General features: G+C 41.0%; 1 protein-coding gene across 2 annotated transcripts; it reads left to right on the top strand.

Annotated features, from left to right (window-relative positions):
- On the top strand, positions 1-27,315 carry CAPRIN1 (cell cycle associated protein 1). 2 transcript variants are annotated; one of them, XM_015631040.1, is made up of 19 exons: positions 35-161; positions 467-672; positions 9,082-9,144; positions 10,305-10,391; positions 12,011-12,249; positions 12,367-12,449; positions 13,467-13,604; positions 14,179-14,231; positions 14,317-14,403; positions 18,731-18,886; positions 18,972-19,080; positions 19,507-19,568; positions 21,022-21,132; positions 21,646-21,795; positions 21,953-22,103; positions 22,764-22,958; positions 23,940-24,040; positions 24,445-24,508; positions 25,104-27,315. In XM_015631040.1, exons 2-19 carry the CDS (start codon positions 469-471, stop codon positions 25,166-25,168), a joined length of 2,118 nt encoding a protein of 705 aa, XP_015486526.1. In that variant the 5' UTR covers positions 35-161; positions 467-468; the 3' UTR covers positions 25,169-27,315. The 2 variants fall into 2 exon arrangements, with proteins under 2 accessions (XP_015486527.1, XP_015486526.1); XM_015631041.3 differs by lacking the exon at positions 21,022-21,132 and having other exon boundaries at positions 1-161.
- The last annotated feature ends 234 nt before the right edge of the window (positions 27,316-27,549 follow it).

Below are 27,549 nucleotides of genomic sequence, written 5' to 3'. Positions count from 1 at the left end.
CGCCGCCGCTCCCTCCCTCTCTCTCTCTCTCTATCTCTCTCTCTCCCGTGGTAGCAGGAGCAGCGCGGGCGGCGGGGCTGGAGTGTGGCTGAGGCGGCCATTCCTACAGAGCGAGAGAGAGCGCAGCGTGTCCCCCCCCCCCGGGCTCAGTCGCTCACAGGGTGAGGAGGGAGGCGCGGACCCTCCGGACACCCCGACCGGGGCAGGGGGGGGAAGGGGAGCGTGAAGGGAAAATGACCGTTGGGCGCGAGGCGGCCGCGCGGTCACGTGACCGCCGCCTCGCGCGCGCCGAGGGAGGGGCAGGTTGGGGGGGGCTCCGCGGCGCGCGCGCCGGGGCAGGTGCGGCTCGTGCGCGCGCGGCCGCGTGCGCGCTCCCGCGCGTCCCCGCCGTCCGCGCTCCACCCGCGACGCGCCCGCCGCTCTCTCCGCTCTTGTCTCTCTCCCGCCCTCCCTCCCTCCTTCACAGAGATGCCCTCGGCTACCAACAGCACCATGGCGAGCAGCACCACCGGCAGCAGCACCGGCAAAGCGGGACCGGGCAGCGAGGCTGCCCCGGCGGCAGCGGCCCCGCAGGCGGCGGCGGGTGTGAACATCACCACAGTGCAGACCGAGGCCATGAAGCAGATCCTGGGGGTGATCGATAAGAAGCTGCGCAACCTGGAGAAGAAAAAGGTGATCCTCACGTCCTCTCAGACCCCCGGCCCACCCCGGGTGCCCACCCGCCTTGTCCTCTGCCTTCCGGCCACCCCTGCCCCCGAGCCTGTCCGGCCTGTTTCCCTTCCGCTCCCTTGTGCCGGGCCCTCTGCTGAGCCCTCCCGGGTTGTTCCCGGCGTGGCCCCCAGAGGCCGCCTGCTGGAAGGTTCCAGAAGGGCGAGCGCCGTTCCCCCGGCCTGTCCCCTTCCCCTCCCGGGGTACCCCTGCGGCATCCCCGGCCGCCCTCCAGTCGCCTCGGGACCCGGCCCGGTTTTCCCCCGGGCCGTGGAGCAAAGCCCGGAGGGGTCGCGGCTGCCGGCCCCCCTTGGACCATGCTTCTTGGAGCCCCCTCGGCAGCGCCGCTCCCTTCCCCCTCCTTCCGCCTTTTGTTCCTCGCGGTGGGGCCTTTCCCAGCCGCGCCATCCCGTGGATCGGCTCCCCACATCCCCGCTCCGTGCGGTGGCCGGAGCGCGCCCAGTGCCCCTGCCCGGCGGAGCGGGCGGGAAGAGGCTGCGGTGCCCCCGGTGCCGGGCACATGGACGCGGAGCTGTAACATGGCGGCGGCCCGGCCTCCCCGGCGGAGCTCATTGTGCCGCCCGCACAAAGCCGGGGCCACCCCGCCCCAGTGTCACCGCTCGCTTTCCATCGCCCTAAGCTCAACTCTTTGGGAGCCTGAACCCAGCTGGAAGCGGCCTTTCACGGGTTATTTTTAGAAAGAGCAGCCACTCAATCCGTGGTGCTCGGACGGTTCGAGTTGTGGCATAAGAGGAAAAGGGTGTCGTGGTTACTCGTGGCGTGTTTTGCACCCTCTTGATGGTGGCAGATTAAATAAGCTTCACAGGGCTTTACAACCTCCAGAGCATGAGGCGTCCCTCAGAAAAAAAACTAATACATAGCCTCAAGGCTTGCCTCAAAACACCACAGTGCTAAGCTAAAATTACTGAAAAATAATTTGTTTGTTCCAGAGCCCTAAATATCTTTTTATTTTTGGAAGTGAATAAGCACAATAACTTTACTATTATTTTTTTTTAACTGGCACTTTTAATCATATTCATAGTGTTCAATGTTGTATAAGGTGGAAATATTCCCAGTAAATTAGTCCGTACAGGTGGGTTGTAAAGGGAAGAAGCTGTGCTTTATCTGTAAGTAATAAACTGTGTACCAATAATATACTGTATAAATACACTGTACAGTGTAGCTTCTCAATTCAAAACTGGGTGTGGGATTTTCCTGGTTTTTAAAAATGACATTGCAAAAAGCAGCAAGCCAGGACCTTTTAGGTAAGTTTTAGAATCAGATGAGCTGTTCCTCCATGTCTGTTGCGTGTAGACAGGACAAGATGTCTGTCTTAAACTTGGCATTAATACACAGGAGTATCTGCACAACCAGTATTGGTCCTCAACTCTAGAGAGTAGATCTTTCTGTCTTTAGTTGTTCCAATACAAAAAAATTGTTTGAAAGTTAGCTGTTGTACACGAAAATCCTCTGAAAATATTTTATGGTGTTAAAAATGTGCATTTTAAAAACCAAAATTAACAGGTGAATATTCTGACCTCTTCTGTACTTGGGAGCAATCAGGAGGATAAAGCATAGTATTACTGCTGTGAGGGTCCTTGGGAGCAGTGTTTTTATTTACCTTTAAATAATTTGCACCTAATTTACATTTGCCTTAGCCATTCCATTCTATTTGAGTGGGGTTTTAGTGTTGTACCATGTGAATAGAGGGGACAAAGTGCCCTTTTTTTTTCTGGACATGGCTTTTGTTGAAAGATTGTCCATGAAAATTACTAAAAGCATTTATTTTTTGGATACTGTCTGCTGGGCAATGTGGGCTTAAAGAAAAGGGAAGGGTTGGGGCTTAAAAAGGAAAAGCTCTGTGTTGTCTCTCACTGATGAATTAAACTTCAAAGATTCCTAAGTCTTAATGGGCTGAAGTTCTGAAACTTGCTGAAGGAGGATTCATAAGCACTACAAAAGTCATGAGAGAAATGGGTTTTAGTGTATTAAAGCAGAGAAACTCATTTGTGGGCTTGAGCCTCTCCCTTGGTGGGGGAATCAAGAGTTCTGTAGTAAATAATGCCCTTTAATAAAGAGAGCATTACATGCTTTGTGTCTTAAAACAAAGCTCATTGTACACATCAGGATATTTCCTTACATTTTGCATCTTTGGACAAAAATATATTTTTAATTTTTCCAACCATCCAGAAAGTAAAATTTTGCTGGATACTGTACAGACAGAAGTGGGTGAGAAATCTCAATGGGAACTTGTGCTTAGTTGGACAGTTAATCCTTTCTTTGTCAGCAGCTGCTAATGAAGGCTGGTAGAGATGATTTTCAGAGCTTTGTGTCACAGAATGAACACAAAAATAGACACATTTCTGAAGGATGAAAAACGATTGCTTTGGAAGAGGTACCATCTTAGGTTTTAAATAAGAGGAGTGTGCAGCTTTTAGTAGAGGAAATGTCACTCTTCATGAAGAAATTTGAATTTTTGGAGTGTAGTTTGTCATGTTTACCTCTAAACGCAGAGGATAAAAGAATGTCATTACTGGAATCCAAACTGAAATAATATTTGTAACTTTGGTCTATACTATTTTGAATGCTTCTGCATAAACTAAAAATACTGGATTATTAGTTAGACTTTCATTTTCTTTTCCTCAGTGTGACCTCATTTGGCAGAATGAGTATTGCTTGTGTTAAAAGGGACTGGGATAAATTGAATTGCTGTTCAGAAATGGATATGAAAACATGGCCTGAAAGCGTCTGTGTTCCTTTCATCCCTTTGTATGTGGAAGAGATAGGAATGCTATCCTCTGTTCTTAGATGGCAAGATATTTGTGTGTGCATAGAAAGGGGTAACTAAAGGGGTGTTTTCTCTCCGGGACCTTCAGATGGGCAACTTGAGTCTATGTTGACGTCCTTAGTTCATTTAAAAGTTGCCTGGACTCCTCCAGATGCTTGTCAGGTGTCCGGGATTAGAATCCTGCCAGCTCTCCACGTTCCCTAGGAGAAAATATTTCACCTTCAATTTCTTCTTTTCCCTGGCTCTTCCGGCTTTTGTTTTTAGAGGGGAAAAGCCTTTCCAAATTTTAAGCCAATTGAATGTAGATCAAACTTTGCTTTTGTTTCAGGGCTGAATGAAAAAAACCCAGGTATTTTTGCTTTCAACTTGTGTAATAGAGCATGAGCCATGTAAGACCAGTTCTTCTAAAAAATGTTCTGCCAAAGGGGCAAAATTATTAATTTGTTAACATGTGGGTTAAGGGATGGGCAGATGTTGACAGGGTAACATGTGAGCTTAAAACCTTGATGTGAGCTTGGTGTCTGGAGTTGGAAAGATGGCACATATTGCCTGTGCCTGGTAACTTGAGCTGCTGTCACTTTATCAGCTTGTCTGAGTTTCCTCCTGAGTGTAACCCTGGCTGGGGTGCAGAAAGAGCAGTTCACAGGTGTGGCTCTCCTTGCTGCACAAGAGCTCTCATGGAACAGCAGATGGACATTTGAAGTTGGTGTGATTTGGTTCAGTAAAATGTTGGGTTTCCCTTGGGAAACAGGAACTTGTAGTAAAAGCTAGGATCAGTTTTCCATTCTGGTAGCAGGAAGTTTGAAGCTGCCCATGGGTAGCAGCTCTCTCAGTGCTGTTGTCCATTATTTGGACCACGTGGATGTTCCAGGCTTGTGAGTGGCTCCAGAACCTCTCCTTGCAAGGCTTGGTTTGAAATTTATCTTTGAGGATTTAACATGATTTTGGAACAAATCGTAAAATTAATTTCAGATGGTGTATTTAAAACCTGAATTTTTCCTTGAAACCTCTCTTAGTAGGAATTTTGGATATCAAGCTTCAGGTCTGAAAACCCAAGCAGTTTATCTGTGAAATTATGTGGTGGTTGGTGCTTTGAGGTTTCAGCCTGGTCAGTTTTGGTTTTAACTGGTTATTGTAGAATAGGGATTGTGTCACAGTGTTTTCAGTTAACTGAATGCCTGATAAGTCCAAGGAGCTGTGAAACAAACTCTAGTTTCAGTTTTTCAGATGCTGCTTTGCAGTTTGGATCATGGTTTTTGTTTCAGAAGAAAAAGACACAGATAATGTGTTGGGAGAGACACATCTGTGTTCTAGAATTCACTTGTAAAAGTAACTTTTTTGAAGAAAGATTATGTGTAGAGAAAAATCCAGGTCTACAGTGTATTCAACTTCCCTGTAAATTCACAATGTTTCTGTAGGAAACTACAGATCAGCTGTGTGGTGTTGATTTGGAAAGAACATCTCTGTGCAGTCACCAAACCTTATGGTCCCACTCCTCTGTGACTTAATTCTGGTTACTGAAAAAGCTTTTTTTCCCTTTGGGGTTAGCTGATCATGAAATTGCAGTCTCAGAATTGATGTGTCCTTGTCATTTGTTTAAAAGCTAATACATTTTGTAGATATTTTTTTCTAAACCATCAAATGTCCCAGACTGTGGGGAATAACCCACCAATCAGAATAGTTACAACTGCTATTCCAAAAATAAATTCCAAAAATAAGTTTACAAGTCAATAGAAGACTTGTAAATGTTTTGTGTTCTTGAGTATTGGTGTTACTGTATCTTTCCAGCTTCCTGGTTCCAGTTCAGAACTGAAACAGCTTCTAAAGAACTGTTTGGTTTTGAGAAATTCTGAACTTCCTTGCTAAGTGTTCTACCTTTTTGATTTGTTGTTTGTTTGGGGTTTTTTTCCAGGTTGGTTTTTGGGGTTTTGTTTTGTTTTTTTAGGAAATAGAAGACTGGTTTTGGATTGTGGGGGTTTTTGGTCATTTCTGGGCAGTTTTTGCTGCAAAGCTGTGAATGAGTGTGAAGGTGATGGTAGAGGGCAGACAAATTACAATGCAGAAATGTAAAACAGGTTAATAAACTTCTAATTTGTAACTTAGCATTTATTTGGCATCAGTGCAAACTGTATTACACAGCTGTTTTAAATTTTGGATTATCTTAATTGCTTTTGTAATGTCAGAATCATTCATTCAGTTTTTGAGATACCTCAGGAAGCAGACTTGGAATGTCCTTTCCATCTTTTCTTACCTTCTAGTAGAGTTTGAACTAAGGTTTACTCCAGCTGTTCACAGAGGTTACCTTGTGCCCTTTTTGTGCACACTTGTGCTGCTGTAATTGGTAGAACCATAGCACTGAAATTATCTGGTTAAATATAGAGCCTCCCTCCTGCTCCTGACCCCCTTTTTTAAGGGTTATTTTTAATCTGATGATTCCAGTGATCCAGTTTGTAGCATAGCACTAGAAGTGATGGTTCAGTGGTCAGGCATTTCTAAAACCAGTGTTGGTTTGGAAGGTTATGCTATGTAACTGCATTTTTTTGTTTCCACTTCAGGATAGTTTTGAGAAAATTCAGAGAAGGTAAAGAGAACTGTCTATTGCTGCAGTAAAGTAACTCGATTTTGGATTCCTATTAAAGTAAAATCCAGGGCATACTTAAGCAATGAACACCACAGTCCCAGGAGCTTGTTCATGGTGCTTTTTCCTCAGGAAACTCCAAAATATTTCAGGTATCTAAGTTGAAGAAGCTGAAGCAGAGTGGCTTGCTGCCTGCAGGACTGGGAGCTGCTGACTCATGAGCTGTTGAATACACAATTCATGTGCTCGCTTTGCCACTGGATTATTTTTTTTTTCTGCTGGTTTGGTTTTCATGTTTGGAGGTCTCTGTCTGTGAGGAGTGAGGGTGAAGTTGTGGAAAGGGGTGTAGGATGAGGAGAGTCTTCCCCCTCTTGCAGACACTGCAGTAGGTTCCTGAGCAGTAATTTCACTGCAGTTGCTTTACAGCTCTAGTGCTGCTCTTGGATTGCTGTTACTTGACAGTTCATTCTAAAAAGGAAGGCATTTTACTTAATATTTCTGTGTAATGCAGCTTTGGATCTTAAAAGTGTCTTTGTGATGATAGAAAAATGCTTACTTGGCAGTCAGAAGCTTTGTGGTAACATTTAACTAGATGCACATTGGCTTGTCCTCTGCATTGCAGCTGACAGGGCTTTCCTTCCTCTGTTTTTACCTTCCCAGTAGGAATATTTTTAAAGAAGTAAATATGAAGACAAGTAACTTTTCTTCTTTTCCTAGATAAGAGACATATTACCCTTGGCTTTTTAGTTGGATAAAAATAAGCAAAGCATTTACATTAGATTACACATATTCTTAGACCTAAGAATATTTGACCATTCAAGAAAAAGCTTATGCATTGTTCCGTGTGTTACTGTAATATCTTAATCTGAAAGGACCAGCCATGCATGGAAAATGTATCTAGGAAAAATTGTAGTTATTTGGGATATTTTTGTCTCTTTCCTCCCTTGTGCCATCAGCCACCAAAATGGATTCTGTGAGTGCTTCACAGTGTAATTTTGCAATATATGTTTACTTCAACAAAGTCAAACAAAGTAGTGTTCTGGAATACAGTGTTCCACCCAGTTTGTTTTATTGTTGTTTATGGGTTTGTGTTGGAAACAGGATGACAAGAGTTTGTTTTAATGCATTTTTGTAGACCCTGTTCAAGCTGGCTTGTGTTTGCAGTCTATTTACTGAACAGCCTCACAAACAATTGCATCAGGGTGACCAAGGGAATTGTAATCTTCAGCAGGGGAGCCGGTGACTTGAGCAAGTAGGAACTTCCTTTGAAATTTCCATGTCTGCAAAACTGCTTTGCTTTAGGATTTCAGCCATTGGAAGTGCGGGTTGACCTGGCTTTGCGCTGGGGCATTGCAGTGGTTCAGCTCTTTTACCTCTCTGTTGGCTTCACAGCTCAGCCACATCTCCCAGATCAAGAGACTGTCCTGTGATTGTCCAGGCATGTCATTATCTACTCTTGAGATCAGGATGGAGGAGAGTAATCTGACCTTACTTCCTGTTGAGATAGATTTGGAGCGTGCCAAATGCTCTCCAGGGCTACATTTTTGATCTGTTATGAACCATGGCTGCTGCATTTAACAACAGTTAGCATGTAGTTTCTGTCCCCAGCATGAAATTCCCAGTAATACATTTTTGGAGCTCTGCAAGTTCTTGCTTTGACTTTGCCTAGGTCATTGCTGACTCTGATACACTGGCAGGTGAAGTAGTTAAATATTCTGTGTGACCTGGAGGATTTGCAGAGATCCAAACTGTGGGCACCAAAAGTGACATCAAAAGGACTAAGCCTCACAGGGGTGATTTGGTTTCAGGAAGTAATGGTGGGCATCAAATACATCCTTTGATGGGCGTCCTTTGGAAGAGGAGCTTGCCTGGTAAACTCTTCCACAGACTTTGATCTTTCCAAAAAGTCTGAGACTGAGCATAGAACTATGTTCAATTCACTAGAAAAATATAAGTAAAATATTTTAACTGAAAAGTCTATAACAAAGAGTAACAGCAACCAAACAAGGTGTCAGTGGCAAATGTAAACCCTGAGACAGTGGTGTCATCAGGGTTTTGATTCTTTGACATTCAAAATTAAGTGTTCTCCTGCTTTTCATGTTTTGTTATCCTAGATGGGGAAGATAATTGTTAAGGATTCATTTTAATAACTATTAAAATTAGGTAAAGGTAAATTTCATTCAAAATACAGTAATTTGTGATCATGCAGAAATGGTGAGAACAGTTTAACAATTAGATGTGCTGTCCTTACAGGCTTTGCTTCCTTTTGAAGACCGTTTCTAGTTAGTCTTGGAATCTGTCACTGGGGCACACAGGAGTTTACCTGCTTTTGGCTGATGCCGTTCTTGTGGCGTGGTTTTCTGTTTAAGCAGATAAGAAAACTCAGCCTGCTGAAAAGTAGCCTAATGATTCTTTTTTCAATTTCTTATGTGGAAAAAAAATCCTAATGCTATTGAACAAAACTATTTTAGAGCTATTAATATGAATTGTGTTGGTGGGCATTCTTGCACAGAGGATTAGAAACTGTTTGAAATTCTTTATAACTATCTTAAATGATGGAGCTATGGAGAATTACAGTTCTGAATCTTAATAGCATTAACAGTGGAGGGTGTAGTCAGGTTTTTGGTATTGTAGTGATTAAGTGGTGATGATCTCTACCTCAGCCCTCAGTTCAGCTCTCTGGTTTTTGGACTGAAGGAAATGTGCACTGAGAGTGCTTTTCCCCTTGGGAGGAGTATGAATTTCCTTGGAAATTCCAACTAGCCATGAAGTCATTGTAATAGCCAAATAAACAAGATCAAAATATTACCCTCTTAGGAAAATACTTACATTTTAACCCAGAAGACAGTTTTTCTCATGTACTCTTCAACAGGACAGTTATGTGCTTCTGTAACATGCTGCAGTCTTTGTACTGCAATATTACAGTGACTAATTTTGTTAGCACAAGTAGAAAAAAGCTTTAAACTGATTTTTGCCTCTTCATAACAGCATTTTTCTTTTGTTTCAGAGCAAACTTGATGATTATCAGGAACGAATGAACAAGGGAGAACGTCTGAATCAAGATCAACTGGTAAAAACAACCAAAAAATCCTAACCAAATCTCTGTTAAATTGCTTTGTTATCTGTGGTGAGGAGTTTTGTGCTGCCTCTTTCCTTACTGGGGCTGGTTGTTAAAGTAGGTTATTGTAGAGCTTTGATTTAGCAGCAGTTTTGCAGTTGTAGTAAATAAAAAGCAAGTATCAATTTAAATTCAGTTTTATGATGCAAACATGCACATTGATAATTCAGGAGATTACCAGATGCTCAGTAATTAACTGTGTTTCGGTTTTGATTCTTAACACTAAGAAAATTAACGAAAAAAAAGTACTTTCCAACTATTGCAGCTGCTGGCACTTAAAAGAATGAGCTGCTTCCCTTGGATGATTTAATCTTCATTTTGGTGGTTCTGTGCCACCTGAAAACTGAAGTATCACAGCTCTGTGTATTTTTATTTTGTAATGGTCTATTGTGAAGATAAACTACAATAGACAACTGACATCATGGTGAGGGGGGGAAGCACATGGTTTTCATGAAGCATGACTACCAGGCTTGATAAAAATCTTATTAGTTTGGCGAAATCCATTTTTTGTCACAGAAGGAATATAAATGTCTCATCCATATCCTTCTGATTTGATTATGAGTTGATGTAATTTCTCAGTACTACCAGATAAGTTGAGGAATTTGGTTTGTTTGGTGCAGATCAGAGTATTAGGCTTAAGAAGACAGCAAAAGCAAAGATTTCCAGAGAAGGGGACATTATGCTCTGTATATTCTGATTTTGGCTTTGACTGGAGATAACAATCCATTTAATTCTCAAATTCTTGAGCAGTTCTGAGTTGCCAGATTGTTCTTGTCCCCCATTTTCCCAGTTGTTAATTAGTTTTTGTCAGGAACTGGCTACAGCCAAGCATGAAACCAGTCCATCATTCATGTGAGCACATAAAGGCATCTTTTTATATATGTTTAGCATATATAAAGAAACTGGAGGCCCCAAGGACATACAGGTCTGATATGTGGGCCAGTGAAAATCTGAATTTGCCTTATCATAGTTGCATGTTTTCAATTAATCCATTCAGGGATGCTGTGTCTCACTTCAGAACTACAAAATGTGGGAATTTATTTGTTGGAAGCATATATTCTGTTCTGTTGCTGATGGTTTACATTTGTGGTCTTTCTGGGTTTTTTTTTAAGGATGCGGTGTCAAAATACCAGGAAGTGACAAATAATCTGGAATTTGCTAAGGAACTGCAGAGGAGTTTTATGGCTCTGAGCCAAGATGTAAGTAAAGATCAAGCTTTGCCATGTGGGTTGTCCAAGCACTTTAAACTCTTCCACTGAGGCAGTAGTCACCTCTGTTTACAGGGGTGAATTGCCCTTGATTTCTTGTATGGTTGACTGTTTCCTTGTATTCTTTATATTAGTTGATGTCAGGTTTTCTGAAGAATTTCTGCTGTACTACATAAATGTATGGAAATAAGAATAATGTAATTTTCTGACATAGCACAAGTGTTGAAAACAGTGATCACAGACCTGGTCATTCATGCAACATTAAAGATGGTCACTTGCTGCCATTGGTAACATTTTCTTAAATGGATTTTATAGGGTTTTCATTTCTTAATAATACAATATGAAACTACATTGTAGAACAATTAATATTATTTTTTAAAAGGTAAATTAACTGGGTGCTACAAAATAGGTAGTCTTTTGGGTTGGTGTTTTGTCATGATGCAGAATAATCGAGAATTAAATGATTGAGAATCAAATTCTAAATATTTGAGAGTTCTGGAAAGAGGAGCAGTGTTGGAGGAACTGGTTGAGTAGTGGATGTTAATACAGCTGACTGCTTTAAGGAATGTAGTTAGCTTGTGAACAGGCTGAGATAATTTGAAAGGCAGCAGCATCCTTGTGTTATAAACTGCTTTCCATGTTGGTTATGGCTGTAAATTTGTATAGGACTAAGCCAACCTTTTTCTTTTTTTTCTGGCATCACAGTTCCATCTGTGTTTATGAAATGTTGTAATGGAGAACTTACTTTTCTGGACCAGTCTGTTTTGAAGTGTTTCCCTGGTCAGCTGACTGCTAAAAGAAGCCAGTGAATGCAGGAGTACCAGACTGATGCTCTGCTTTCAAACTTGGTTGCAGTTTTTCCTGACTGGAGTTAGTTGATTTTAAGATACATCTTAGATTTTTAAAAATGAAATTTAGATGTTTCAAGTGAGACAGTTGTCATCACAATAGATTTTTTTGGAGGAGAATATTAAATTTCCAGAATGAACCAGCTGAACTTGGGGTGCTGGATGATTGGATTAAGATGAAGAGTGGAAGAAACATCCTGTAGGTTCAGAGTGGTTCTGCATTTAGAGCTGTCTTGTGGAAGGTTCTCTGCAGAGTACAGGGCTGCTGATGATATGTCATCCTCTCCCTCCCTGCATGTGTGCTCCTCACACTGGGAATGCTGCAGTGCATGCACACGTTTGTTCCCTGGGATATCTGACTGGAGAGCTCATGTCCAAGAATTTTTTGAAATCCTTTTTTGAACTCACTGATACTGTCTATCTCCCCAGCCTTTCACAGCAAAACATTCCATGAGTTCCCTTCCATGGTGCGTGAAAAAACAGAGTACTTTTGTTTATCCGTATTAAACTGATCTCCTGGTAGTTCCAATGAATCCATCCTACTATCATGGGACATGGTGAATAACCTCTCTGTTCCTGCTCTGTTTGGCCAGTGTGAAAAATCCGGATCACTTAAGCCTTTCCAAAGGAAGAACCCAACACTTGGGCTCTGCTCTTGCCCAGTGGAAGAACTCAACACTTAGGCTATTCCCTTGGCTTCCTCTGTACATTTTCTTAGCAATTAAAGACATTTCCAAACCTTTTCCTTTGGGTCCATTCCAGATCCAGAAAACTATAAAGAAGACAGCTCGTAGGGAGCAGCTGATGCGAGAGGAGGCTGAGCAGAAGCGTTTAAAGACTGTTCTGGAGCTGCAGTTTATTCTGGAAAAGTTGGGGGATGATGAAGTACGCAGCGACCTCAAACAAGGATCCAACGGGGTGCCAGTGCTGACGGAGGAGGAACTGACAATGCTGGATGAGTTTTATAAGCTAGTTTACCCTGAACGAGACATGAACATCAGGTAGGTAGGGTTACAGCTAAGTGCTCCTCTTTCTAATTGCCAGTCAGTTAAAAATGTATTTAGTATGGTAATTTAAAGACTCCATAAGAAATTAAGTCTTATTAATTAAATTTTAAGGTTGAATGAGCAGTATGAGCAAGCATCTGTTCACCTGTGGGACTTGCTGGAAGGGAAGGAAAAACCAGTTTGTGGAACAACCTGTAAGTACAGTCTGCATGAAGAGACAGCACACTGAATTTGTGCCTGAACTAAAACACACATTTGATGTAAGAGAACTTGGGCAGTTAATTATCTCTGAGTTCTTAGAGGAACTACTTTTTCTCAGATCTTAGCTGGACAGTAACAGTGACTTGTGAAGTTTCTACTTGGTGTGTATATTTTTTTTTTATACTGGCTCAGCATTACTCAGTTTTGAAGCTCAGTCTATTCCTGCTATTTCAGCAGTACTATGCTGCTGCTGGTGCTCAGTAACAGTTCTTTGTTTTCTGCAAACCTGGGTGTGAACAAGTGACAGTGATACACTGGTATGACCTTCCTTAGTGGGATGTTCTCTCCCCCTTAGCTCCTGCAAAGTGTTGTGGTTTTGTCCTGTTCTCATTGATTAACTGTAGATCAGGATGTGACCATGCCAGCCAAACTGCCTTTTTATGGAAATAATTCCCAAATACCTGGGCCTAGGCAGCCAGTAATGCTGCTTTGCCAGTGGGGCTGATGTCTTTTGGGTTGAGATACCCCAGCATTCATCTGAGGCACTGAGGACAAGTGTTCTTTGCTTACAAAGGCTAGAGCAACTTCACAGGAAGAAAACCTTCATAAATCACATGGTACCTGTATAGATTTATTTTTATTGACAATTGTTTTGGAAGAAGTAGTCTTACAGTAATGGTTTTAAGTAACAGGAATAAAAGCCTAGTAATTAAATTCATAAACTTGACCTCACTGTGAAGTGCTGCACAAAGCTTCTGAAGAGTTATATGTACTCTTAAGATCCTTCTTGCCCTTTAGATTTTTCTCAATCACCGTGGGTTATTTATGAATTTATTGACTGTGAGCCCATTAAGAGAAGAAATCCTGGACCAGTAGTGGTCATAGACTGGTTTGGGGCAGCATCTTCCCAGCAAAAGGGTCATAAAATGTACATGCAATCTTTGAGGGAAGGAAGGAGAAGATGATGAGCACTGAGGTGGTGCTGATGTTTCCCTGTTCCATTTTCCCAGATAAAGCACTGAAGGAAGTTGTTGAACGGATTCTTCAGACCAGTTACTTTGACAGCACCCACAACCACCAGAATGGGCTGTGTGAGGAAGAGGAGGCAGCACCTGCACCTGCAGTAGAAGACACTGCAGCAGAGGCTGGTGAGAAGGGGAAGATGCCTTGGATGGACAACATGTTTGTTATTCTGTCTTGTCTCTGCAGTCCTCAGAGTGATTACATTGCAAATGCAATGTTCATCTCTAAGTACTGATACATCCAAGATGAAAGTTCTGACTGCCTGAGGCTTTTTCCATTTTTCAGTGGTTGCCACCAGTTTAAGCTATGCTAGAAGAGAGCAGTTTCTGAAGCAGACAGTGAGATTACATTCTTAAGAAACTTGGGAATGTTGTATCGAATTTTAAGACAACTCAGAACATTTTTCACTTTTGTGAAGACGGTGTAGCTGAGCATAACTCTTCCTAGTGAGAATTTAATCTTTTTTTTCCTTTCCAATTCAAAGCTCTGAGAATATTTGTTATTACTAATTATCTGTTAGTAACAGATGACAAAGATGACATGACATTTCTTCTGGGTTCTGAGACACAAGATTTTCTTATCTAACTTTGTATCTTCTAGGTCTATAACATGAGTGTGGTTGGGGTATTTTTTGTTGTTGCTTTGGGTTTGGTTTATTTGGCTTTTTCCACATAAATGGTTTATTTCTTTTTCTTCCAGAACCTGATCCAGCAGAAGAATTTACTGAACCAACTGAAGTTGAATCAACCGAGGTATTATTCACTGAAAGACTGTCATTTTGTATACCTTCAATGCCACTTACTTTTACTTTCATACCCTTTCTTATTTTTATTTTAGTATGTAAACAGACAATTCATGGCAGAGACTCAGTTCAGCAGTAGTGAGAAGGAACAGGTAGATGAGTGGACAGTTGAAACGGTTGAGGTAAGATCTTGTGTACTGCAGGTAAAATTGCAATCCCTGTTTCTGCTGGCTCACAATTCCTGATAGGTTTTAGTATTGCATCCCTTCTCCCCCAATATATAAAAGAACACATATATTTAAATAGGCTTGGACTCACTACAGGATTCTTTAATTACATACTTAGCTCAGGAGTACCTAAAATAAAAAGCAATAAAACCTATTTAGTCTGCCTAAGTTTGCAGAGAACTTGCATTTCTTCATTAGTGGCTTGCTTGGGAAAACAGGGCTTAAAAGTCTTTTGCTTAAAAAGACTTTAAAGACTTTTTTTTTTTTAAAGTCTTTCTTTCTTTTTGAGAACTTAGCTGCAAATGTAGAGCTTGAAAGTTTATCTACCCAGCTGCTGAGAGTGTGGTGTAGTTGTACTTTCATTAAGCAGGTCCCTGGAGAGGGAGCTGAAAATGAGTAACTCAGCTAATACCAACTCCACATTGCTTGCGTGCATCATTTGATGTTAAAATATGCTTGTATGTATGTCTCTGCTTCCCAGAACTACAGTTCTTCAAGTATCTCACTTGTTACTACTTGGCACTTGAGTGGCTGTTCACTTGTGATGTTTGTGGTGCACTGGTGTTGGGATTCATTCCCACTTTGGTGATTTGCACTGAGATTTTGCTATGTGTACGAGTCCATGATTTTACTGCACTGGAATTTGTGGTCCTCCTGTATGGGAAAGGACAAGCCCCCCCCTTTTGGTATGCTGGAGCTAGAGTTGTGTCTGTCTGTTAAAAACAAGTATGAGAAGCTTCTTTCAGGTGCTGGAGAGTTAATTTTTGATTTATCTTAGCCTTCTGCAGCAGCAAATTGCAGATGGTCAGGTTTGTAGACTTTCTTGGTGCCTTTGGGCTGTTTTTAAGTGTAGGAGTGGAGTAAGTGTTCATAATCTTGTGAAGTGCTGAAAAAACAGCAGCTGTTTGATCTGATAAATCAGTCTGGCTGATTTTACATTGAGTCTGGCTAAAATTCCTATTTTACAGTGTTGAAGACCGCTAAGTGATTTAATAATACTAAGGATGAGTGTGAAGCTTCTGAAACTAAAGTAGACAGCTTTACTCTGTATGTGAAGGAGTTTGGTAGTTTCTTGTCAAAGTATTTAATTTCATTACCTAAAAAAAACCTTTAAATTATCACTGCTACTCCCTGCTACTGAGTGTGTTTTTTAAATTATCATTAAAAACTGAAGAAACCCTCCAAACCCACACACTTGGTTGGAGTATTCTTAGAAGGCACAGCATTTTAAAATTAATGATTGATTGCCTTCAATTATACCCATTTTATATCTGTGTTTCTATTAAGTGTCCAGAATGGTTCAGTTCTCTATAGTTCTTAATATAAGGAGTATGGATGAAGATGTAATTCAGGTTGTAGTTTGGTATCAGACAGATTTCAGAAACTCAGCCTTTCCTAGTCAGCTGAATCTGGATCAGCTTTGCTTTCATAGGACAATACAAAGAATGTATGCTTTAATTTGCCCTTTCTGTCCCAATATCTTGGACATGGTAGAAAGGAATAATTTAGAACAATTGAAGTTGAAGCCTTTTTCTTCATAATAAAGATAACTTCATTTTCTCAGCTTTAACACAAAAAAAGGGAAATTGAAAATATCTGCCTGTAAAATTATTCTTCCTGGCACCACAATCTCATTACTCAGGAGAATGCAGCTGAATGGTGCTTTGGTAAGATCATGACACAGAATGTACCCTGATAGCCGTGAATTTTGAAATCTGAAAGAAAAGGTTTGCTCAGAAGGTCTCTATAATTGTTCACAAAACGGGAGGATATCATAAACGCCTCTCTTTTTCAGTAACCCTCAAATAGATAAGATACAGTCAGGATTTGTGTTTCTAGTTTGGGAAGTGATGATGTCTTCACAAGGATGTTTTTTGTATGCTCCTTCCATAAGTTTTAAAATAAATAATTTGCTTCTGAACTTGTGAACAAGTGTATTTGGATTGTATGATGTTCTAATTTTGGTGAAGATGTCCTTTATTAGTAATATATTTATGAAGTTTTTTATTGTTGTTTTGTGGGGTGTAAATTTTTTTAACTTCTTCTGTAATTGGTGCCTGAGTCTGGTTGTACACAAACTTCTCTGTGTTGTGGAACTTTGGTTGGATGGATTTTGTGTAGAATTGAAAAATGTTCTCAGACTGACAAAATACAAGTTCATTCTATTGGATTGTGGTGTCATTAAACTTGTGGTTTTACCTTCCCTCCTCTTTTTTCCCTGTCTCCTGTCAGTCTCCTTGCATTGTGTCTGGCAGTTTTGCCTGCTGACAAGTTGAACTTGCCTCACACAACTTGTAATTTGTTCAGTTGTTTCATCTTGCTGTGGTTGTACTTGGTCAGAGTACCTAGTAGTGCTAGTAAGGCTGAAGGAATAGGTCCTAAACTGTTCCTTTTGACAACAAAAGAGGAATATTGAAAAAGATAATGTAAAACATGAAATACCATCTGAAATTGCTGCTGTACTATTTGTGAAAAAGGAAGACATTGGATATTTTTGTCACTGTTGTATATTCTTGATGATTCTATTGGCTTCTCCTTTTTTCTTGAAGATACTGAATTGTTGTGAATTACTTAGACTCCATAAATTGAGTGGTAGTGCTCAAATGATTGAGAGCGCTTTTGGTAACAGTTTTGCAGGAGATGAGTAGCTGCTGGTTTTACCACCCAAGTTTTACCTAATGAAAGTGTGAAAGTCTTGCACATTTTCTTCAATTTTTAAAATTTTTAATGTGCAGAAGGTCTTTATATGTTCTCTACATATTTTCTTCCCACTCACAGGGCTTAATTCTTAATTTGGAAACAGTCCATAATGTGAAATTCAGGGACTGTTTGATAGACCAGAGGTTGTGCTCAGTTTCCAGTGTGGACTGCTTCAGGGTGTATTTTTCATGGGAATTGTCAAATTGCCTCTCTGTGGATTGCTACCAGTAATGATTTGGGTCTGGAGGGGATCTCAAAGAGGACTGTAGGTTGTGGCTAGCTTTTAGTTTTGTTCAGATTTTGTTTGGAATTTGCTCAAGGAACAAGCCATTTGAGTTGATGAGGCCAACTGCATGTGCAGAATGCTGTGGACAAACAAGACTCTGAAATCTGGGCAAGCAGTAAGGAATGCTGGAAGATGCTGTAGGTTTCTTTGAGAAATTAAAAAGAAATGTGCAGGCTTTGATGGTGGATAGGGGCAAGTTCAGACCTTTGTTATAGGACTGGTTTGTGAATTGTCATGACTGCTGTACAGAAATCTGTCTTCTGCAGTTCTAAGAAGAAGAAATCAGGTATTTTACATCGATATTTTGAACTTTCAGGTGCCTGTATGGTAATTTATATCCTGTGTAACTAAGTTTTAAGGCTTAGCTGTTTATCTGGAATGTTAGTAATATTAGAAGCTCGTTGAAATAGAGAAGTAGGGATAAGAGACAATGGTATTTTTTAAGGACATTTGTTGACATTGAAAATGGCACTTGTGGATTATGGGTGCTGCCTAAAGAGCTGGTATGGGACTGGTTAGGACCATCAAAGTGTAGCTTGACCATCTTTGTTGCTATCTGTTTTCTGACTATTTGCTGATGGATCTTTGAGAGGTGCCCATGTCCAGCTTTGCTGGTTGCTCTGCTGTCTGATCAAGTGCTATCTGAAAGCCCGTTGCAGTTTGTACCTTTGTTGGTGTTTGCCCCTTTGGGATATGTATGGTAAATCTGAGCTGTCTTGCCCACCCTGATCTGTGCTTCTGCTTCTAGGCTTCTGGTGTCCCCTCACGATGCTGTCTTGCAGTCCTTGTCGTGCAGTCTGCCTGCTGTTCTTGAGACAGTAAATCAGGGAGCTAGGATTACAGTGGCTGTGAAAATTGAGCACTATAGCACTGTAAAGTGTTAAGAAAGACCAAGAATTTTTATTCCACTTCTATTTACCAAAAAGCTATGAGAAAATAATTGTTCCCCGTTTGTGCATATTTCTGAAGCTTACTCTTCCCAAACTTCCTTTAAATTTCCAAATGGTGATAAATTGCTGTCTCAAACCCTGCTCTAAGAAACTCCATGTAATATTGAGCAAATACTTTTTTCATGGGGAAAAGAGCAGAGTGTGAACTCTGTAATCCTGTGAGTGCTCAGTTGAGTAGCTGGCCACCAGTACTGACCTGTCTGTAGGATGTGATACTGTCCTTCAGCACCACTACAGCAATTCCATCATCAGTTAGGCAATAGGCAGAAATGCTAAGAACTCCCAAGTCACTTGAGTGCAGTGCTGCATTGAGCTGAAATTGCAGTTGGTTGTTGTCTCTTGTTAGGTTGTAAATTCCCTGCAGCAACAGACACAGGCGACGTCTCCTCCCGTCCCAGAACCTCATACGCTCACTGCTGTGGCTCAGGCAGACCCCTTGGTCAGGAGACAGCGAGTACAGGACCTCATGGCACAGATGCAGGGCCCCTACAACTTCATGCAGGTATTTCTGTACTTCAAACATTCATATGTTTAACCCACAGCAGTGTGAATTTGATTTTTACTATTTTTTTATTTTTTTCCCCCAGGACTCGATGCTGGAATTTGAGAACCAAACACTTGATCCTGCCATTGTATCTGCACAGCCCATGAACCCAGCACAGAGTTTGGACATGCCCCAAATGGTTTGCCCTCCAGGTTTGTAATGGTAAATCAGAAATACTGGGGAAGCCTGCAAATCATCTCTTAGAAATGCTTCAGTTGCAGCTACGTAGTAAAAGGGTCACCACAAGCAATAGTACAATCCTGTTACAGTGTTTTTCTCAGAAATGTGATTTTACTGTTTTTAGACTTCCAGTTCTCAATTGCATATAGGTTTTGCTTGGAAATATGGAACATCTAAAGCTTCTTACAAATTTTGCTTTGGATGATTTTAGACAAGTAGAAAAAATGTTTTTTTTGTATGGAAACATGAGTTGGTAATTGGAGTATAGCTTTGCCATGCTTAAGGCTTCATCATCTTCATGATGATCAGCTTTCACATAAGTGCTCAGAGAAGATAGTAATGCTGTTCTGTTAAAGGTTTTATTTTACTATGTAATAAGTGAAATTATTTTCCTCCAGTTCATGCTGAGTCAAGACTTGCCCAGCCTACCCAAGTTCCTGTGCAACCAGAAGCTACACAGGTAAAATGTTCAGTGAATTCTGGTTCAGATTTGAGTTTGATATTAGGCCTGATTGGAGTCATAAAAGGATTTATTTCCTGACTACATGAGAAAAAAAGCTACTTCCTGACTACTCTTAAAAAAAGCTGAAGTTCCAATTTTGGGAAATAGGTGATATCCATTGCAATAACTAGCATTATTATATTATATATATATATATATATATATATATATATATATATTATATAATAATGCAATAACTAGCATTATTAGTTCCTAGTTTCATTCTCTGCAGGCACTGCAAATTTCCAGTAATGGGAAGCAGGCAGTTTGTTACTTACTTGCAGCAGAAATACCAAAACCACTTGCTTCCAGGGCAAGCCTGTGTCTGTTCAAGAGATTGTCAGGGCTCAAGTAGATCTCATGCATATAGACTTTGTGTTCTGTTTGATTATTCTCAGTTGCTTGCTTGGACTGGGATTTTTTTCCTGGAGTTGTAGAGCAGTCAGCGTGAGTTGAATGCTGTTTCCAGCTGAGCTTTAAGTGGGATCTCCTAAACTCGTTTCTGCACTGTATAAATGAAGTAGTCACTTTCTTGTTAAGATGTTTCAGTGGTCTGGTGATTAAAGAAGTTCTTCATTTTGTATTAAGCATGTGTGGCATCTCTGAGGACTCTGCTGGTCTCAATAATGGGTCTGATCCCTGTAGGTATTTGCAAACCAAAGAAAATAACCTGGATAGATGATGGATCTCACAGTACAGGCAGTATAAATTGCTTCCTTTGGCTTGTCTGGATTAGGTCTGCAAGGTTTAAGTCACTCATTTATATAAAAAGGAGTAAGGGAATTATTTCTTGGGTTTCCTCTGTATGTACCTCCAGAAGTGCTGGTGTTATCCACAGTTTTGTTGTCTTGGAGGAGTAGACTGATTTTTTTGGGCGGAGGGTTTTCTCTGCCTAGTTTTTATTTTACTGTTCGGTGATGTCTGACTTAATCCAGTAGATTTTTTTTTTCTTATTTCTCTTGCCTCGGTTGGTGCTGTCAGTGCTGTCAGTGATTCTCTTGAGGATCTTGCAAGCAGTAGCTAAACTTCCTCTTGGCTTTGGAACATTCCAGTGTGATGTGAACACCCCCATCAGTTGTTATGCATTGCCTCTTAAACCTCTTAAGCCTTTAATGCAAAGTGCTCTGCTTTGCTGGCTGGACTTTTCCCTGGGCTCTCTGTATGAGAGCAGAGCTTGTAAAATGTAAAATTCAGGCCATTGGAAGCCAGCCCTTGTCCACTTGCATTTGAGCTTGGAGCTCTGTCATGTTAGAATGTTGGTGCTTAAAAAGTAATTAATTTGTACTGGTTGGAAGATCTGCTGGCTCACAGACTAGAGAACACCATCCATTCCAGAGTCCTCTGATACTTTTTACGAAACTCTGTGTTAGCATCAGCTGACTTTTGGGGGCTTTGGGGTTTATTTTGTCAGGTTCCCTTGGTTTCTTCTACAAGTGAGGGATATACAGCTTCCCAACCCATGTATCAGCCTTCTCACACAGCAGAGCAACGGCCACAGAAAGAATCAATTGACCAGATTCAGGCAAGTCAGGTTTCACAGGGGTGGGAAGAACTCTGACTGCAGGTGGCATCAAATGCTAGTCTATGTTTCTTCATAAATAAGATAATTTTTAGTTGATAGGGGTGCTTCAATTCCCTTTAATTTCAAAATTCTGAGCCTGTGACCAGTATGTCCTCCACAGCAAGACTTCATTTGGCAACTTGTTTGTTTAGTTGGATGCAGCATGCCAACATCAGCATGGGAGCATCAGTGTTGTTGGCTTAGGAAATGGGATTTATTTTTTCACAGCAGTTAGCCTGGAAACTTCATTTCCCCCTTCTTGTTTTTTCTAGCTGTGTTTCAAGTTAATGAGGGAGAAGATGTTTAGGTTTTTCTCTCATTATGTTGTTGTGAATGAGGCTGTTGAGCTGAAGTAGAAAACAATCATTAGTAGAGGTGAAGCCTGAGGCATTTCCACTCGTTAAGTAAAGTTTTTGAAGTTAAAAGTTTTGGTACCTCAAGAGCTGCTAAAATGTTGTTTGTTTTAACTACTAGGCTTCCATGTCCTTGAATGCAGACCAGACCCCATCCTCATCATCACTTCCCACTGCATCCCAGCCACAGGTGTTCCAGGCTGGCTCCAGCAAGCCTTTGCATAGCAGCGGAATCAATGTCAATGCAGCTCCATTCCAATCCATGCAAACAGTGAGTAGGAAATCAATACTGGATCCCTTTGGTTTGGTACTCCTTCCTTGTGGTGGACTCAGTCATGTAGCTACATAGGATAGTCTTTGGTTATTCACATTTCTAGGACTTTGATGCTTCCTTACACAGCTGTAAAACTGAATTTCTGCTCTTACAGGTATTCAACATGAATGCACCTGTTCCTCCTGTGAATGAGCCAGAAACCCTTAAGCAGCAAAACCAGTACCAGGCCAGCTACAACCAGAGTTTCTCCAATCAACCTCACCAAGTAGAACAATCAGATCTCCAGCAAGAACAACTCCAGACAGGTAAAATTCCTGTGGCCCTGGTAGAGCAGGTGCTAGTCTGTGAAGTCCTAGATGATGGAGCGAAGCATGTCACAGGTTCCCTTGCAAACCTTTTCCCTGAGTTGTTACTCTTTCTGGGTTTGAATATACAACAGGGAGTGAAATTCAGTATCTCTCTCCAGCTGTTAAGCCACTTGACTGAGGTTTATGTGGGTTTAAAAAACCAAAATATCAACAGGATTATTCTAAGATGCAAGCACTGGGTGAAGTAGTGGCTCAGCTGATATTAAGGTTGCTTATAAAAAACAGTGCAATTTGAGGTGACATTTTGTAGAGGAAATAGTCAGAATTGAGAGCAAATATGGGTTACTTCTCACAATTTTGATGTAAGGTCACAAAGGCCTGTAATCTTGCACTGAAAACAGAGAGGTGTGGTTCAAATTCAGCAGGCAAAATGCTTTCCAGGTTAGCAGCTTGAAAAAGTAGAAGTCTATGTCCAGAGCTGTCTTTCAGCACTGCCTTCACTTTCCACTGCAGTGCTAGCAAGTACTGGATGTGGAATAAGGAGAAAGGGCCTCTTCCTTTTCTTCTGTAATAGAATGTTAGGTTTGAAGAGAGATATGTGGGAACATAAAGAAATCCAGACTTTTATAGTTCTTTTTCCCCCTGATTCCCCTGCAGTTGTTGGTACCTACCACGGTTCCCCAGACCAGAGTCACCAAGTGGCAGGAAACCACCAGCAGCCTCCACAGCAGAACACTGGATTTCCCAGGAACAGCCAGCCTTACTACAACAGCCGAGGGGTATCCCGGGGGGGATCCCGCGGGGCCCGGGGCCTCATGAATGGTTACAGGGGCCCCGCAAATGGATTTAGAGGTGAGCAGCTCTGCAAAACGCTCCCTGACCTCTGCCTGACCTGGGGGAACACCAGCTCAGGAGAGTGAGTGTTAAACTGACCTGCTCTTGTGGGACTGGGGTAGTATCCCTGTGACACCGTGAAACTTGTAGTGAAAATGTTACTGGTTGTAGGTAAGCAACTTAAGTGTGTTTGGACCTCTGTTACAATACAATATTAAACATGTTCTGCAAGTATAAGCAAATGCAGAAGTATCCACCCATCAAGCAAGGAATTTGGCTGCCTGTTGATATTTCAAAAATTATTTTTGTTTTTACAGTGTATTTTACAGTTCTGTGTTTCATCAGAATGAGAATAAATCTGGCTTACATAGAAGTACAAGAACACAAGAGCCCAAAAGTCACTAGGCCAAGGGAATTAACAGGAGTGGAGTAATGATACTGTAGTTCTGGGTAGATATGAGAATATTCTTGATTCCTGAACCTTGTATGTGTGGCTGTCAGCGTTACAAAGAGGTTTGTTAGAATAGGACAGATTTCCTTGTCAGGTGTTCTGGGATTACTTATGCACATAGGCACCATCTTCCATGTTCTCATCCCCTCCTGTGGCTGGGGAGTAGAGAAGAAATCTGTGTAATAAACATGCAGCTGACAGGAGTGTGAATGCAGTAATCACAGCTGGGACATTTAGATCCTACCTAGGATCATGCTTAGCTCCAGACTGAATGCTCTGTAAATCAAATCTCAGGTTACTCTGGGAAATGCACTGAACTCTGCCTCCTCCCAGTCCTTACCAGGTGTTCATTCTCATTTTTTTGCAATATATTACCCCGATGTTGGAGACATTTTGCTTGACTTGCAGGTAAACAGCCCTTGATAAAGGGATGGGATTTTAAGGTTTAGGTAAAATGCTGTTATTGCTTTTCTTTCTATAGTAGCAGAAGGTCAAGTATTAAGTGCAACTTTGATTACCAAGTGAAAGACTTGTGCCCTGTTCCTTAGGGGGATATGATGGCTACCGTCCTTCCTTTTCCAACACTCCAAACAGTGGCTACACACAGCCCCAGTTCAATGCTCCTCGAGATTACTCAAACTACCAGAGGGTAAGCCACCAGTGGGGGGGGAAATGCCTGTCTAAAGCACTCAGAGCTGTTAGTGACAGCTTCCTCTGGGACTTCATTTGTTGCTCAGGAAGACAGACCACCTCTGTGTAGTCTGGAAAAGTTGAACACTAAATGCATCTATCTATATTTCTTAGTTATATTGAGCAACACATCCTGTAACTGGAGAGAGTATTTGTCACTGCACATTTTATTCCGGCTCCTAGGCAGTAGTGGAAGTAAGAATTACTTTTTTGAAGTTTATTTCAAACTAATAAAATGTTGCATGTTGAAGTTACAGTTGTTTTGTCAGTGCATATTGTTCTAAAAGGTCCTTACTTTGCTGGCAATTAACAACAGAATGCCCAGGTCTTAATGTTGTTACTATTTTAATTTATTTGCTTCAGGATGGGTATCAACAAAATTTCAAACGTGGCTCTGGACAAAGTGGACCTCGGGGAGCTCCTAGAGGTAATTTCCTTAGTAGCAAATAATTCATTTGGGTTGAGTGGAAGTTTGAGCCGGTTTTTAAAGTTCTGCACTTTCAAAGCAACCTCACTCCTTACTCAGCAGCTCACAATTAAGAATAAGCTGACTTTGCTCTGACCTCATAGGTGACCCTCCGGACTTAATTTACTGGGATTCTATGAACTGGTGGAGGAAGTTAGCTGTTAGATGGAGGAATTCTTGGAAAAGAAGTTGAAACAGCAGTTGCTGTTGACATTTAAATATATCAGAACTACCTAACTGTCTTGTATTAATGAAAGCCTTAGGAAACAAACTCAACAGACATAATGAGGCTGTAGTTAAGCTTCTAAATTCTATTTTCATTACTATTTCTTCAGGTCTTTTTCTTAGTACATTTTTGGTGATGAGACTCTGTTGTGTCTCAGTGCAGACATTGCCACGAGTGCTTTGTTCAGTACAACATTGGGCTGTGCTGAAGCTGAGAGTGTGTTTTGGGAAGCACAACGAAGTGTGACTGAGATCAGACCAGAAGATTTAGGGTTATTTTTAAACTAACCAGATTTCCTGCAGAATTCAACCCCCTTTTTGTGTTTTCTAGGTCGTGGAGGGCCCCCCAGACCAAACAGAGGGATGCCTCAGATGAACGCTCAGCAAGTGAATTAAACACATTCACAGGATTCCATTCAACGCCAAAAACACGCTGGCCAGTGTACAATACATGTTACCAGAAGAGTTATTATCTATTTGTTCTCCCTTACAGGAAGTTTGTTGTAAAGGGACTATTTTCATTACCCATAATGACAGGACTACAGTTGCCAGCTTTATATTCCCTGGATATTGAAAGGAACAAAACAACGTTTACTCTGCATGTTCTGTCCTAAGCATCATCTTGAGCCTTGCACATGAGATTCAGATTCATCACCCTTGCTAAGAATAAAACAAAAAAGGCAATTTTCAGGGTGATCCAATCTCCATGGTTAACTGAAGTGGCAGGAAAAAGCAAAGACTCATTTCTGATATTTAAGTGATTTAACAAAATTCAGATAAAATCTGCAAATCCATAAAGATTTATGCCACTGTGGTGGCAGTTGACAAAACTTAAATGTTCCCACAAAAAGATGGAAAAGGTGAAGTGTGGCTTGGTAGAACAACTGCATTTCAGCTTTTTCTTATTAAATCTAAGCACTGAACAGTTCAAAATGTGTAGTGATGCAATTGCCCTGAATAGACAGATGGGCTTAGAGGCAGTTTGTGACAAAAAAGAGGCACCCTTAGCTGCAGCACTCTTCATCACCAAGGCCCTGATTCCTGTGGCTAAGGAGATAAGAGCGCTTGCATAACTGCTAATGTAACTGTGTAACTATTTTTTTTTTAGGAGACAAGGTGAAAAGGAAACAAAAAACACTTTGATTTGGCACTTGGACAAAATTTTGCAACAAATCTTGAGCTATAATCTGGATGGCCACTGTATATTTGATGTGAAGTATTTAGATATCTCTTTGAAACACTTTTAAGTTTCTTTGATAGCAATGACTTTTGTAAGGATTGGTATTCTCTATCATTCCTTATGACTTGCACATTGTCTGTCACTAATACTTGACCTTGCTGTATTATCACCTAAATAACTGATGCCGGTACTGATGGAAATCCCTAATGGATAATCATAACACTTTTGGTCACATGTCCTTTTGTCTTTCCTGCAGCCTTGAAGGTTTTAAGAAATCTCAAATGCCCGCTGCTGCTGCCCTTCCAATTGCTATCTTTTGAAAAGCACCAGTCTGTGTTTGAGTTGATTTCCCCTTTTCAGGGAAATGACAGCCAGCAGTTAGAGTTCTAATGGTATAAGCAAGATAAATAAAACATGTTTATAAAAATTGTATCCTGGAACACTGGTTTTCAACGGCTGAAACAGATTCAATGTGATGGGGTGACATTTCATGAGGGTCGTTTTTTTTCTTTTTTTGTTTTTTTTCCCTGATAGTCTTTTTCCTGACTAGATGTAAACCCTCCTCCTGTTTTTCTGGTTTTATTCTACTAGCTGTGACTTCTGGGAAACTTTACTTTTTGATGGACTTTTCCTTTTTTTTTTTTTTTTTCATCAAGGCAGCGATGTATAAAAGAAATGGCATAAGCCTAGGAGCTGGAAAATACCAAGTCTTATTCAAGTTTTACTGCATCTTTGTGGTATAATCTTCGGAAAAATCACTTGTGCCTGCCTTTTGCGCACATGCACTCTCTCTGCAGTGGGGAGAATATTTTGATAGCTGCCTCCATAGAGGTGTTGGTAGTTCTGTTGCGTTCTATAGCACGTGCAAGAAGAAAAGTGCTATATTCTATGTTAAGTATTGCTCATCAAATAATTCCTACCTGTGGAAAGGTGAAATTAAGGAACAGCTGTGTGGTGTTTAACTGTTCTGTACAAAACTGAAGGTTGTTTTCACTCAGAGGGTCGTTTCTACTTTGTATCACAACTGAACTTTCAGAACTTGCAGTCAGATACTTTGACTTCCTTGTGAAACAGTCTGGAACTCCATACAAATAGGTGGGATATCACTTTTCCATGTCCTGTGTGAAGAGCACAAATGAAAAATGTTTTCACTGCGGGAAGACCATATTCCACACCAGGCATCCTGAAACGGGGCTGATGTCTGGAAGCAGCAGTTTGAGTCAAGGCCTAGCACATTCCTAAACTGCAGTCCGGTGAGAAGTTGCTGTTCTGTGTCTTTTTTAGGAAGCTATTACTGAGATAATAGTCCCAACTGTTTTTTAACTGGAAAAAAAAATAAAAAGACAAACCTTTTAATGTTGAACTGATGTAGGAAAACAGTGAATTCTTTTAATTATTTTATTTTTCTTCATGCATCAGCTTTTAAATGGTTGGTAGAACACAAGCTGCTCAGCTTTCTCCATTGCACACCAAATGCTCCTTAAGGAACTAATTGTAGTTTGTTAATAAATGTGCAGCATACGCAGAGACCTCTGAACAGATCAAAACATTCCACCTTGAGTTTGGGAGGTTGGTTTGGGGTTTTTTTCCAACTTGA

This window comes from Parus major, chromosome 5 (assembly GCF_001522545.3).
Source record: "Parus major isolate Abel chromosome 5, Parus_major1.1, whole genome shotgun sequence".
Classification (NCBI taxonomy): domain Eukaryota; kingdom Metazoa; phylum Chordata; class Aves; order Passeriformes; family Paridae; genus Parus; species Parus major.
The sequence above is the reverse complement of the archived record's forward strand: the minus strand, read 5'-3'. Positions and strand labels throughout refer to the sequence as shown.

Excerpts from the sequence above, each read along its gene's own strand:
- CAPRIN1 (XM_015631040.1), top strand. The coding sequence starts at position 469 with ATGCCCTCGGCTACCAACAGCACCATGGCGAGCAGCACCACCGGCAGC. Across the intron at positions 14,404-18,730 it reads GGACAGTTGAAACGGTTGAG|GTTGTAAATTCCCTGCAGCA; the intron begins GTAAGATCTTGT and ends GTCTCTTGTTAG. Across the intron at positions 22,104-22,763 it reads GCAAGAACAACTCCAGACAG|TTGTTGGTACCTACCACGGT; the intron begins GTAAAATTCCTG and ends ATTCCCCTGCAG.